The 14,830-nt window shown below is 40.7% G+C and overlaps 1 protein-coding gene across 1 annotated transcript in view; it reads left to right on the top strand.

Annotated features, from left to right (window-relative positions):
* Positions 1 to 14,830, top strand: part of LOC124159029 — a 289,111-nt gene that overhangs the window by 149,415 nt on the left and 124,866 nt on the right. The window contains exon 2 of the mRNA XM_046534515.1: positions 6,650 to 6,760. Within this exon, the coding sequence (XP_046390471.1) occupies positions 6,650 to 6,760 (111 nt within the window). The remainder of the gene's footprint in view (positions 1 to 6,649; positions 6,761 to 14,830) is intronic.

Here is a 14,830-nt window from a genome sequence, read left to right as displayed (position 1 = left end):
ATGCTGCTTAGGTCTACTGTTTCGAACACCTCGATGATTCAACTTAAAGCAATCGAAATAATAATTTGCTTTCCTTGAAAATAAGGTTAAATAGAGAGGTATAGTAATTATAATTGATTAACTGGGTGATAATCGTGTTGTATATATAAGAGCATATACTTAGCATAGCCTGTACATTTTATTAAATTACTGCAACAATGTTCAAATTAGTTGCGAATATTTTGCAATCTTTACAAATTTTTCTTAAGTTTTAATCATGCATAACGGAGTCTATGAAGAAGTACCGCTACATGGAGCTGTAAATTAAAATTGCCATTTTTGCTCGGCACTTGACTCCATTCAATGTCCAATCGTGACTCAGTGCGAAGCAATTCTCCCCCTATCGCTGGAGTTCTGCGCATTGAGAGACCAACAATTCGATTGTACTTGTGATTTTTATTTATTTTGGCAACGGTGCGCCCTGTATTGAATGGTGCATGGGTGGTGTAACTCCAGCTTCAGGATTACTTAAACGTTCTTGGATACCCATAGCTTCCCATCTTCCTTGTAAAACCCATCAACGGTATTGGACGGCGTTATTGGAACGATGACATGCGCCCTCCAAGGAGTTGACGACTCACGTGCTTCGAAAATCGTAGACTATTTATGTCCCCTTGACTCCCTTTGAATCGTTCCAAAGGTCGTTTTCCGTCTGAGGACGTCTGTGATGAGGAAAAACTGTTACCTTCCAGAGCCGTCTCACCGATTTATCTAGCGCTCCTGAGGTATTCCAAGCGCGTTTGGCTTTCACTGCGACAGGATTCATTGGCAAGTAATTTCAATTGATTCCAGCGATTAATTGAAGTGTTCACAGCGGGAAAGTGCATTTTCTCGTGTACTCTCATGCGCATGCTCTGAAGTTAGTGGTGCACTCCCACTCGTTTTTTATGAAACAATTAAACTTCAGATTCTTTGACTTTCTGGCGGAGAAGATTGATTATCAGTCTGTCAATCAACCATATGATTTTCAATAGCATTGAACAATATGCCATATGATTTTCAATGGCATAGGTAAATTTAGAGTGGTTATTTTGTGGCAAAAATGTGATTGTGTTTCTAAGATTCAGTCAGTCACTATTTTCTTCAAAATTCGCTAGGTATTCTAACAATCAAACTCCATTTTTAGGATTAATTTTAATGCTGAGACGACCGTTATCTTTGAGGAGTCCATATAATTAGTACTTATGCCACTAAATCTATACTCCAACTGTCGCCTCTCTGTCCTGCACAGCTGATATTTTTCTGCAGCTGAATACAAATGGAGAATTTATATATTTAAATGAGCGTTATATTTACGTGTTATAATTTACAATTTGAAAAGTATTTTATTTGTATAACAAGCTATTATTTTATTTCCTGACTTTTTTATTTTCTATTTGCCTGAAAGATCCATTTAAATGAGGATAATTTGATTTTTTATGTATATATTTATTAAAATAGATGCAGTTTTAGTTTCTGGGGGTATTACCGTTTATTCCATGACCACGAGGAATAAACTAATTAATATGTTACGTGAAAGATTTAGTAGCATGTTTGAGGAGGTTTGTATAGAAAAAATATGAAATTCAATTATAATATATTTATTGCGTATAAGTGAGGTAGCATCAGAGACAGCTTATTGTAGATATTCATGCTTTTGGCAAAAAAGGCAAGGAACGGTAATAAAATGTATTGCAAAGATTTCAATCTATCAAGATTAACTTTCTCGGCTTTTCAGCAAATTTTTCTTATCTTGTTGATTATTCAAAGAAAGTGAGGCCCTTGCTATAGTTTCGCTGGCCAGGGATGCGTGCGCGTGAGAAGGATGATCTATTGGAAGCAATAGCAGAAATCCTGGGAAAAATGCGAAAGTCTCAATATTATCTTCTATTACTGCCTCTCATTTTCGCTACCTCAATCTCTTTTCGTCAGGCTTGAGATAATGCTTGGATGCAACCTGTAATTATTTCATTAATCCAGAAGATGAAGCGTAATAAAACGTCTTTTCGCAGACTTCTGCCATTGCCTCTATAAATACTAGCCACCGCACCTCGTTTATGAACGAAACTCGTATTCAAAGGTTTTCCTTCAAAAATGCGAATTATAAATATATATATATATATGTTACGAAATGGGGTAGCTTTTGAGCCTACCTTTAAGTATTTTTATTATAAATATATGATAAAGTTCAATGAACATTATTTTCATGAGAGGTATGATAAATTTGGCGATAACCTGTAGATAATTCGAAAAGTAATAAACTGATTTTAAAAAAACACTTCGTTTAACTCCTCCATTTCTTTTGACTGTGGCAGTGAAACTTATCGAAACCCCATTATATTTTCACTCAAGGGTCTCCGTACGCTGTAATGGCTTTTTTTCCACAGACTTCAAGTTTTACAATGTGTCAGAATCCGACTAATTGTGAGTATAGATCGTATTACGTATGATTGAAATGTATTTGAGCCCAAGAATTTTAATCTGCAATCCCGCTTGAGATGTATTTCCTAGTGAAAATATTTGCAGTAGGAATATTGTTCGTGTAAAGCAAATAAATATAATGCGAGATATTTCTTTGCCATGCTTTGATATTGTTAATATATTCTACCTCAACGTGCTTGGAACAACACCTGAAACCTCTTCAGTATGGAAATTTGAACTAGTTAGCAATTGTTCCCCGGAAGTGATAATAATTTGCTATAACCTGGGTTTCATTACTTGGTGACCATAGGGTGTCACGGTATGATGAGAAAATCGTGATTAAATGGCGGCATTTAAGAAAGTATTTTGCGCACTAGCCTCTAATTTGTGGGTACTCTGAAAATCTCGGCGAAATGTTCCTTCTTCCTTTAAGAGAATGCCTCCGCACCTCCGCCGTCTGTCTGGGTGTTTGCCGGAGGAGGAGCGCATATTTTTGCGTGTCCTCCACCCTCCAATGTGAGTGTGTGTGGACGCAGTTCAAGAAGATGGGACACGTCCGACTTCCACGAATCGTTGCTCATCTCGGTTCGGGGAAAGTCGGTCCGGCCGTGGAGACGCGGGGGAGGTCGTCCCTCTCCTCCTCTTCGAGACGCGTGCGAGACACGGGGCACGCGCCGGCCTCACCCACCACCCACACGACGCCCTCGTGACATGCCGTGACTTCCCTCGATCCAATTCCGCGCGTGACCGAGCGGTTTCCCCCAACCAACTTCTCCCGGTGGAGGTGCTATAGTCCGATCGGACGGCTTGCGAATGTTACTTGGCCCGCCGCGACCTCCGCGGGCAGGAGTGTGCCAAATGCCCTCGTCGAGTAGGGGTATTCGTGTACCTCCTCAAATGGTATCCATATGTTTGAAATCGATCGTACCACGCAAGAATGATGGAATCGGAAGAGTATCTGTGAAAAAGCGGAATGATCACGTTCTGGGCCGGCGACCGATATGTAAATTCGGTGTAATAAAGTAGTAATAAAAATTAAATGCAACATCCGAGATCACTTGGCGTATCTGATTGGCTGACTGATTCCGTCAATCCGCGTTCATTAATCGGTTTTTTTTATTACGATTTAAGTTTTATTTACATTTAAATTTATTCGTGATAAGTTGCAAAATTATCAGGACTTTAAAGTATTAAAGTAATCTTTAAGTATTTCATTTGTCAAAGTTATCCTTTTCTCACAATACTACCGCGTTACCATGCTAGCGTGACCTTTTGCTTTAGACGCAGCCAAGTTGAGTGCTCTTATATCAGTTTTTTGTTGTTAGGATGGAACAGTATGGACGCAGTTCTAGTGCAAGATTATGGCGTTGCGCAGAGGACGATTTTGAGACTGGAATAGTCTATTCTCTAAGATCCGGTGGTGTGGATGGAGGAATAGCACCAGTGGGCTCTCTATTAACTTAAGTAGCCTAACTTGACATCTGTTTTGTACTTTCAATGAATGAGTCCTCCCAGCTATTTGCCACAGTGAGTTTTGTAGGGGGCGTTGTCCCTTCCTTGACGGACCGCGCCTGAGGACGGTAGGGCATTGATGGCTGCATACTTCATGCTCCACTACGAGTCGAATTGTTCTTTGCGATTTGGAATTCTACGATTACAATTAGTGGGCTGTTCTGTTTGCAATGTACTCACCTTACTATCTGTTATTTTACCTTGCCCTCCATCGCACATTTCGCCTCCCCTATTCTGCACACTTATAGGTCATAAGCTTTCGCGAGGGCTGTACCCTGTTAACACGGATTAATACTTACACGCATGCTTTGTTGTGTATACATGTCCCGAGATACGGAGTATGAAGCAGGACTCTTGATACCACGATTTTGTCCAAGCATGTGCATATTCTTTCCCGAAAAAAATTGTGGAGGGTAACAAACTGCCAGGTTTTGATCATTGAGACCTATTTATTCGCCTGGGTCTTCCAAGAGATCCTGACCACCTCGATAAATACAACGCGTGTTTATGAGTGAAAACCGCCGCTTAATCGAGCATTTTCCTGAGTAATTGTGTATCCGGACGAATTAATTCGTGGTATTTTCACAGAAAAAAACTTATTATATTTTCATGTGAAATTTTATTATCATATTGAAATACCTTATTGAAAAAAATTGATATATTATTATCATATTGAAAAAACTTGTTACATTTTCATTTGAAATTTTAATATCAATATCATATTGAAATTTTTATGGACTGACTTCTGCAAACCGTTACCATTGCCTAAAAATGAGGAACCGGTTTGGTAATTGCATTCCTGGGGGGGAAACATTCGAACTTCATTACATTTTAACTACTGGAACATCGGCACTCCGAGTACATTTGGCTCATTCGTTCTCCCAGGTGACTAGGGTTGCTGGGGGCGGGTTGGTATCCATAAAATTGCCCTCGCACGGCCTCCGCCCACCCCCGTCACCTCCTCGTGAATTCCTTTTACTTTCGCTCTTACCCCAGGGCGATGGCCCTCAATACACCGCTCTCCAGCGTTCCGTGACGAATATGTTTCGCGTTCACCCTCACTCGCTCTCTCTGTTCAAACTCTTTCTTTATCCAAGGCTGAAGTTCACTGTTAAAAAAAAACATTTAGCTCGACCGGGATTCGAACCCAATTCTCCCGATCGCCGGTCAGGTGTGTGAGCGAATCACACCGCCAAGGTTTTACCGAGCAAGGTGTTGACGTCACAAGTTCACACTGTGGCAGATGTGACGAAAGCCGTGCTTACCCACAGTGTGGAGTGGTGACGTCACGGGTAAGCAGATAGAACGAGACACCTGGGCGGACTCGCAAGGTTACACTCCCGGGACAGGATCCATAAGCTCTTCGCTTTTCCCTCCTGCTCCTCGGAAGGGGGAGGAAAATGAAGGGAAAGGATATAAGGCGCCGCCACGATAGGAGCCCGACGACGTCTCCGGGGAGAATCATGAGTAAGCAGGACTTCCGCCGAGTGTACCACAGTGTGAACTTGTGACGTCAACACCTTGTCCGGTAAAACTTTGGTGGAGTAATTGGCTAACGCGCCAGACCGGCAATCGGGAGATCCGGGTCCGCACCCCGGGTAAGGCAAATATTTGTTCATGGTGAACTTCATCTTTGGTGCATACTTCTTTGCACCCGTGCGCGTGACTACGTAGAGAGTCACTTGTTGTTTAATGCAGATCTTTCTTTCCCTTTCTCATACGGCCATGAAGTTTAAAGCGGCTAATGACAATACTATCCCACCTATCTTAGTAACATTTCCAAAAGCCAATTATCATCCGCCCCAAGTTAGGGTTGTGGAATAGTGGTACCTGCACTTGGGAGTTGAAGTGGCACCCTTCCACAACTCTCCTCCTCCCCCGCGAACCTAAATCATCGCCGGTTTAATAGGGTTTAACGGAATACACCTAAGCCTCGGCGGTAGCGGGTTAACATCCTCTCCTGCCAAGTAAATGGTCGCGGGTTCGAATCTAAAGTGGGTTTACTTTGCTAACACCCAGAGCTTAAATGTGAGTTATTGTCAGTGCTCAAGTTCATGCCAAGGGAGATTTTGGCTTCACAATAATTTGTGCAATAAAGCGACATTCTTATTATCTTTTTTAAATATCTTGGGAGATGGGAATCTGGCTTTATATGTCCGTAGGTGATGCGAGAATAGTGTATCGAAATCTCTATCTCGGACTTATCTAGATGGAATTTGCATGGATCAATGTTATGTATACTATGATTTAATAAAAGGAGGTCACAAAAATAAATATTAGGCCATCTTTAAGTCCCCAAGATGTTTATGATGGATTTTAGTGGCGCGGTGGAGGCGAAGAGTTCATTCAGCTCGAGGCCATTATTTCTGCGTAGGATGTTAAGTTGTTGTTCCCTAATGAATTTTGAAGGTGAAGATGTTATTACATTTCAAGAAATCAGAGCGCCTATTCCATAGTTATTTTCTTACTAGGTATTATGACTAACAACATGGATATGCAATTTAATTGAAAAAAGTCAAAGTACAACGTACAAAAGCCAATCAATGCGCTTTGTATACGATTTATAGTGAAGCATTTTGGTTTCAAACAAGTCCACCATTCACATTTTTATTATAACAACTATGGATTCTTAATTTATTCAAACAATTGCCGACTTAGGAGATCATTGCTAATAATAAATATTTTATCTTTGTTACAGATGGAGAGGAAGCGTGTACAAATTGGTGTGGAGGGAGCTTGTTGCATATCTATCCCTCTACTTCACCCTAAACCTCGTCTACAGATATGCACTAAATGACTCACAGCAAAAGTAAGTACATGGATGAAATCATTGCATAACATGGCCTGTCAAAGTCAGCTAAAATTGACTAGGTGTTTTAAAGGTATTTCGTAATAAATCGAGTCTAATTTCCCAAAATCTTTTCGCGTTGAAGGTGTTTTAACTGTAAAATGAATTGCCATATGCTCACTAGCGATGTGAATGACTTCTTGACTTCAAGGTCTTTGAGCTAAGATATCTGAACTTGCCCACGCAGCTGTTGTTCTGGGCCACTCCAGATTTGGAATTTATGATGTCCAAAATCATTTCGACATATTACTTTCACAATTTGTATGACTATTCCGTGTTTCGAATTTATTTAATATCATAATATTTATTGCTTTAATAGCAGGAATTATTATGGATCTTGCCTTATTTTATAACGTATATGTGGTGTTTCAATTCACTTAAATTTCCCTTTAAATTAAGACAGGCTTATTATGGTTTGGTCGTAAATCATGACAAATCGTTAGTCGTGGCTGTGGTCCCATCAAATGATTAATTTTTCCCTCAATCGTTGCGTTAAATGTTTTATTTTCACTGGTAATTTAATAGTCCACGCTTTCGGTGCACGGTTGCTGAAACCAATAATCTAAAGTAAATTTATGTCTCTGTATCGTTGGATAAAATGTGTCCTCTTTTTGCATACTATTAATTGTTTTATTTGACTGTACTTTTGATATTCATTCATTCTTTAGAAAAGATCTCAAATTACTTTCCATCGTTTCCTAATCAGTCTAAACTCCTAGACCCTGCTGGCAATGGCAAGTCAAGTATTTGATTTACTTGACTTGCCTGCAAATTTCCAGTCCAATTAAGCTTCCCCCGCTATTTAAAGAGTTGTTTAACCTTGCCTTGTTTTGTTATTTTGCAAGTATGCAAGTATTTGCAATCAATCTTCAAGATAGATTTTATTGGTATTGTATACTTTAAATTCATTCGAAATCTTTCATATTTGTCAGCATCTATTAGCTAATATTACATCCTGAACATTACAGCTGCCTCATGCTCTACTTTGTGGCTGAAAGAAGCCGTTCGCAATTTTTTTAACAAACGCTAGCCCCGCTTTTATTTTACGCCCACACATTTCAACATATACCTAGTTAATAGGTGACAAGTGGCTATCTCCGCAGGCTAAGTTGATTTTCAGAGGAAACTTAGTCATTCCATACTGATTAAAAATACGATTTGATCATCAATTATTATGGCTGTTGGTATAGTTTAAATTTTATTTTGATTAACACGAGATAGACTTATTTGTTATAATTCTTTCGCAATGCCCTAAATTTTTTCCTCCGAAATTATTTTTCGTTAGGCAAGTGATATAATCAGCAGCTGGAGGCATGAAAGTTTAGTTTAATGGAATTTCAAAGCCAACATTTGGAGAAATATTTGTGCCGTTAAATATTCGTTTATACCGTGATCCATCACCATTCTCCGAATGCAAGCAGAGCTAATTTCATTCACCCGAGTGACTTTGTATTTTTTTAAATTTAGATTGAATTTTTGATTTTCCATCCTAAACGTATCCGTTTTCCGAATCTGTCTTCTTGCCCGTGCTCCTTACGATGGCGTGTACGATCGGCGCATGCACATCATAATTTATAAATAGGACGCTGATGCATTGAGCCGATAGGATAAAGAAAAACTGGCATGCTCGGTCAATAAATCAAGTGGATAAAAAAACTTCGAGATATTTCGCTGCAGGTGGGTGGAACGAACCGCTATGAGGAGAAGAAAGTGCTGAGTGCGTCAAGGATCCAAGGCATAGAATTACAGGTATAATGCCGTTACCATATTTCCGCGACCACTTTTAGTTTTCAGTGCAGTGAAAATGAAAAATTAAGTTTGAAAAATATTCAGTCGGACTCGACCATTTTCAGTTAATTGTATCATCACCAGTAGTCCTATCTGTTCAATAACGTCATCTATATGAAAGGGAAACTGAATATATTACGTTATTTGAACATCTATAAACCTTGGTTATTATGGATCCCATGGTGTAATCAAAATATCCCAGAAATAGGAAAGAATGGCCAGCTAGAGAGTGAGATGCTTTTCATAGGTGTTATCATTGTAATTTATGCTGGAGGAGTATGGGAACGAAGGTAGCTAAAAAGGGTTAACTAAAACAATATTTTTATAGTATGAGATTGTGTGACGCGAAGCTTAACAAAGCCACATATATGATAAGATACATTGTGATATACCTACGTCCTTTGATAGAATCAGAAAATTTAGATATTGGAGTGGTAGTAGAACTGATACTATATCATTTATAGAACGTGAATTTTGTATACGAAGTCGAAAATGGAGGACTGACGACTTCTCAAAATAGATGATAATAGTGGTAACCGACAATTGCTTCATACCGAAGAGGTAAAATCACGAGGAATATTTTAAAATTATTGAAGCTTCCCAAAAGCAGTAGTATCCGTATGTTTTACTTTAGTTTGTAAAAATAATGAGTAATTATCTCAATTCTTGGTAAATTAAACAGCATTTGAATACATTTATAACTTTTTGAAAAATTTCTCTATTGTCCCCTAGTACTTATAACGTTGTTGGGGTTTCGAAGCTTCTATACGGCTCATTCACGGTAACAATTCACGCGAACTCTGCTCCAGGGAAAAACATCGACTTCGATTGGATGCTTTATTTCCTATAGTAGGTATATTTTTAGCGGAAATTATGTATCAGGTTTTCTGGAAATTTTCTAAAACATTTGACCTCTAGTCAGGCACAACTAAGAGCACATTGATGCAAAAGATTTCAATGGCGATCACTAAACCACCTTTGTGATATTGAAAAAACATCAGTCTTGAGCGAACACGTTCCCTTTGAAGTCAGTGAATAACTTTAAGATCATCAGCATCTGTTCTTATTATACAATGATGAATTTATTTTTACATTTTACCTGCTAAACCAAAAGTAAGTTATACAAATTGCGTGAAATTTATATAACAGCCTGTTCCAACGAAAAATCCAGTGCCTATTTATAACCGCCGTCACAAGCGTCACTACCTTCTGCTGGCCACTCCTTCCGTCCAGGGGCTGGGGGCGGGGAAGTGTGGTTGCCTCCACTTTCACCCCGCCCGCTGCGATACAGAGCGGCCCGCCGAGGGAATTTCACTCTGGGGCAGCGGACAGCGCCCGCCCGCGAAATATATGCATGCCTCCCGCCTTCGGAATTCCGACTAAAGCTTCACTTTCTTGCAGTCAGCACCAGTCTGTGAAAGGTGGGCTGACTCATACCACCTTAGCAAATATTAGACACTCTCATCAGGGACTTAACGTTGTTGATTGAATACCATGAGATGCCATGGCCGCGCATCAGTGATCTAACGCCCCAAATTGAAATCTGCAAGAATAGCGTACTCGACGATGCCGATGTTTATTTCTCAAAGATAATACGGTAAAATAATTTGCCTGCCTCAGTGGGGGATCGTAGCGTGAGTCGCCAAAATCTTTGCTTGCTCGAGTTAACCACCGATAATGACCACAATGAACATTATAGACGTTTATCCTGAGTACTAATTGCGGTCGTTAACTCAAAAAATGAGCGATTTTTTATTATCTTCTTATGAATAGATAATATTAGCTGCAGTTTACCTTTAACGACGAAAGAACCAGAGTAAACCCCTGGGAAACACCCTATAACATATGAGCCGTCTATTAAACCATGGTCCTCTCTGCCAGAGAAAGGAGTATAGGACGACGTCCTGCGGTACCACTAACCGCTTCGGCCAAAATAGCACTCGTTGCATAGATAGCACTGCTAAAAGGGGGTACGAATATTTATTATAGTGGGGCCAAAAAAAAAGAGGCATCCCTAGCCCGTGGCTTTTTTGGTTACGTGGTCCTTGTGCGAGGACGACCGGTAGAACGTCGAAGTGAGATGCGATGCGACGCTAGCCGATTTGCCTCTGCTCGCACAGGTGCTATCGTTTTCAATAATATGTAGGCACCCACGAGTCCCGTTTTATTGACTGGGCCGGGTCGGTAAAAACTTGTTGGCACTCAAGGCGAGTTGCATTCTTTGCCTTGCTTTGTCGCCAAGAGCCGACGCGGATGCGACCGGGCTAGCGAAATGTGAGTCAAACTCCAGGGGCGAAAGCCCAAGCGGATGGAATGCACGGAGGATGCACTCCGTTTACTCACGGGCTGGGCCGTCGGAGTGTTTTCTACAAATTTTTACCGATCCGGCCCCATCAATAAATTAGGACTCGTAGGTGTCTGTATATTATTGAAAACGAAATTACCCTCCATACGCCAAAATATTCCCTTATCTCCCTTTCCTTGGCTCCAATCGCCCGCGTAAGGTGTTACTTAGTGTTCCTTTTAATAAAATTCCGTTTTTGACCACAGTAAATTGGCAATATTGCTGGGTAAGAATAGTTTCGAAAATATAAAAAAGTCAAAGCTAGAGCCTTTCTATTGATTTCCGTAATTACGTCACTACCGACGACCCTGTCACCCGCACGCGTTTCATGTAATAGAGGTAGAATACCCTTGTGGTTCTGACTCCCCATTCCGGCTCGTGGTTGCCGGAAGGGTGGTGGCCAGCAACTAACCGGCCTAACGAACCTGATTAGTGGCCGCTTGTGATTGAGCGGTCGAAACGTCAATCAGAAAGGGAGCGCGTGTTGAGAGGAGTGGACAGTAAGGTGGAGAGCAAAAAGTTAATGGGGGCTATAAAACGAGTGCAAAGTGATGTAATGTGTGATGCTCTCGGAACTAATTAGCATCCGCCCGGCAAACCGGTTCTAAGACGCTCGAGTCCTAAGAGGAAATCAATTGCGTTGTCGTTTTCCGAGTGTAATTATTTATGGCTGCTTCCCTGTTAGATTAACGTCTTTGGGTGCCGTGCGGCCACTGCAGGAGGATCGCCAGTTATTTTTCAACACTTTCTGCAATCAAAGCGTTCTTTGTCTGCCAGCTAATTGGCAGCACATGAGAGGTGTCCTTCAAACCATTCGATCATTTGGTCCATTGTTGATTGCTCGTTGTTCTGTTTTTGTCGCCGCACCGTAGTTGATGGATCGTAGCTTGTAAATTCGGCTGGGCAAGAGAGAAAGTGTCAAGAGATTCCATATTTTGAGTTCAGCCTGTCATGAATAAGAGTCGCTAATGTTTCCCTTAGTTCTACTCTAGTTAAAAGAAACTGGAATGTTAAATTCGATAATGAATTGGAATGAAAACGGAGGTAGAATCGAGAACCCTTTAAAATCATCAGCATCCTACCATATCTGAAAAGAGGGGCACTAATAGTGCCGAGAAATCCGAGCGGTACCATTCTAGTTCGCCGTTCAACTAGCATGAAAAATCGATGCAGGGAGTCTGTTACTTTGTTAAATGGATTTTGGAAGATCTCTTTTATAAGAATGAATTTCATAAGTGTATTATGATTGTTGGTAATATATTCTCACTTACTTTATCTGATACTTTTACTGGCCTTCCATCTTATAAGATGCTTTACTGTCCGAGAACCTACTATCAAACTGACCACAGAGAGATATTTCATCGAGTCACCGGGTGCGGATCAAGTATGTCATGGTGTGACTTGCATTTGCTGTCGCACGGAATCTGATTTTTATATCTTTCGCGCCCAATGTCCTATCTGTCTATTGTTGGTTGATTTAGCTCCTAGAGATTTCCGTCGAAGATTTTCCGTTAATACTTTCTTTGACATCACGCTGTTGATGTGCATCAGGTGTTAAATATGTGGTAAAGCTGACGATGGAATGCTTAAATTGAACTCAGCTGTCGCTTACTGGCCGATGCGCTTGTGAGTTTTATCTCGAATTCCTAGGGCTTCTTTCACAACAACTTAGCCTATCTAAACTTGGCGTAAATTATTAGATTAAAACTTAAGAAGAACGTGTACTAGTTCCCATACAGTTGAGGCGGCTAGTGTGTTGGCGTCATACTCCGTGGGCCGGGATTCTAATCCCGGCAGTGGCAAAGAATTTTAAGTTGATATCATATCCCTACTCGAGCGCTTTGTGAAGGACACTTCGAGTAAAGCACGCTGTCCATCTGATGGAACTTTAAGGCGTGGCCCTCTTTGGCTTCTTTCGTTATAAGCACGCTAATTCCGACGCCGGGTTTCTCTCCACCCTTCCTTCCCTACCCTTCCATCATGGCACAAATTACCTTAGCTGTCGTTCGCCTACTGTAAATACTCTACCGCACCCTAATCTTCTCATTCATGCATTTACAAATGAACTCTGACTTTGGACGCCACATGCCAAATTTACCGTCATTCTCACGGGAATAACTCCGATATTGCATCCGCATTGTATACGTAGCTAAAATAACAATCAGTTCCTGGTTGGTTCCGTATTGAACTATGAACCAGTTTTAACGTTCCTAACGTAACTTAGCCTCCACCATTTATACCAGTGTCGAAAATATGTTAACCTAAACCATCTCATTCCTTTTTCTCTCTGTCCGTTTCACCTTCTTCATAACATGTCGTACGCCTCCATTATTTTCTCGTCCACTTTTCCATGTCGTGAAAAAAGACCAGTCAAACGGGAGGAATACGTCGTCTCAAAAAATGAAGTTCACTCATCAACATTCCTCTAGTCTTGTTTCGTGCAAATTCTCTGCACGAACGAAATATATGATGGTGAATTAGTATAAGAGACACCGATGCATAACGGGTGCATTTTCGTTCCGCCTATTGACTTCCGCACGCTGCTTTTCCGCTTCCTGCCGTTTTTCCCCGACGTCGTAACACATCTCAATTTTGTTTCCGCGAACAATTTTCTCGAGCGCGCCCATCTCACTCGATCGGTTCCCAGAATCGTCTCCTCTCTTGGATCTACAGGTTCCATCATTAGCGCCCTATCCTGTGCGGGCCGCGACGCTTAACAATTCAACGTAACAGCTCGCGAGGCGTAGGACATAAGAGGAGGCCAATTCTTTACACAATGGTATTCAAGGGTGGCACTGTGCTGATTAGGGTAAATTCTTTACATCGTGGACAGTTCAAAATTATACTTTGTATGTTCAGCTGGTAATATGTCATGCTCCGGGGATCGGCATGGTCTTTTTGTACACTCCCTCATAAAGTTACTGAATATGGAACTTTATATAGACCACGCTATAAATATTTACGTGGCTACACGTACATAAGGTATTTACGTAACATGACGGCGTATTCCCGGGTAATGCATATGGCGGTGGGGTAAAGTCCTTGCTTGCCATATAAGAGGTCTCGGTTTCGAATCCCCCCTGGGTAGGTTGCCCCTATCCAGGGTATGGATATTCATGTACGTTAATTGTTCAAAACTCCGATGTAAAGGGCCAATGGTGCTGTTTTCTATGATACCGGAATTTTAAAAAATTCATGGCAAAAAAATCATGGTAATGGTAAATTGAAAACATTGCCGCATGGACCCTGCCATTTTACTTCTATATCCTTGGGAAATCATTTAGCCCAAAAAAAGGCAATGCTTTACAATTTAATACATGGTACAAGGTATATACGAGGAAAATTAGAAATTTGACTCTAATGAGCCGTTCGCATGTTTCCAATTACCTCCCTGCTCTCATAATCTACTGAATCTTCTCCCATTCACTCTAATTTGATCGCGTTCATTTTCAAATTCCCTTCTCTCTTTTTTTTCCGTCAGCATGCATTTTATCCTTTATCTTCCTCGGGTCTTCTTATATTGTGTACAGTGCATTGGCGTTTGAATTTTTTCCCACTCGGCTAAGTGAAATGTCGTTATTGTAAGTAGTACAGTGAGTCCTGATAGATGACAGCATCATACAGAAGCATGATTCACAGAAACTCCTTGTAAATTTTTAACGTATAATTATCCAGAAAGCATAAAAATTTTGGCAGCGGGTGGTTAGTTCCAGCATGCATGCAAGAGGATTCCCACATGCTCACATTACGGTCATGAATGCGTTACGTGCACTAGCAAGTTATAATTCCATAATTATGCATAGGCAAAACTTGCAAGCTACTTATGAAGCTAATCTGCCTATCAAGCTAGAACATGCCGTTAAAAATGAACACAATCTGCTTGTAACATGATAAAAATG

The sequence above is a fragment of the Ischnura elegans genome, chromosome 5 (genome assembly GCF_921293095.1).
Source record: "Ischnura elegans chromosome 5, ioIscEleg1.1, whole genome shotgun sequence".
In the NCBI taxonomy this organism is placed as follows: Eukaryota; Metazoa; Arthropoda; class Insecta; order Odonata; family Coenagrionidae; genus Ischnura; species Ischnura elegans.
The sequence above is the reverse complement of the archived record's forward strand: the minus strand, read 5'-3'. Positions and strand labels throughout refer to the sequence as shown.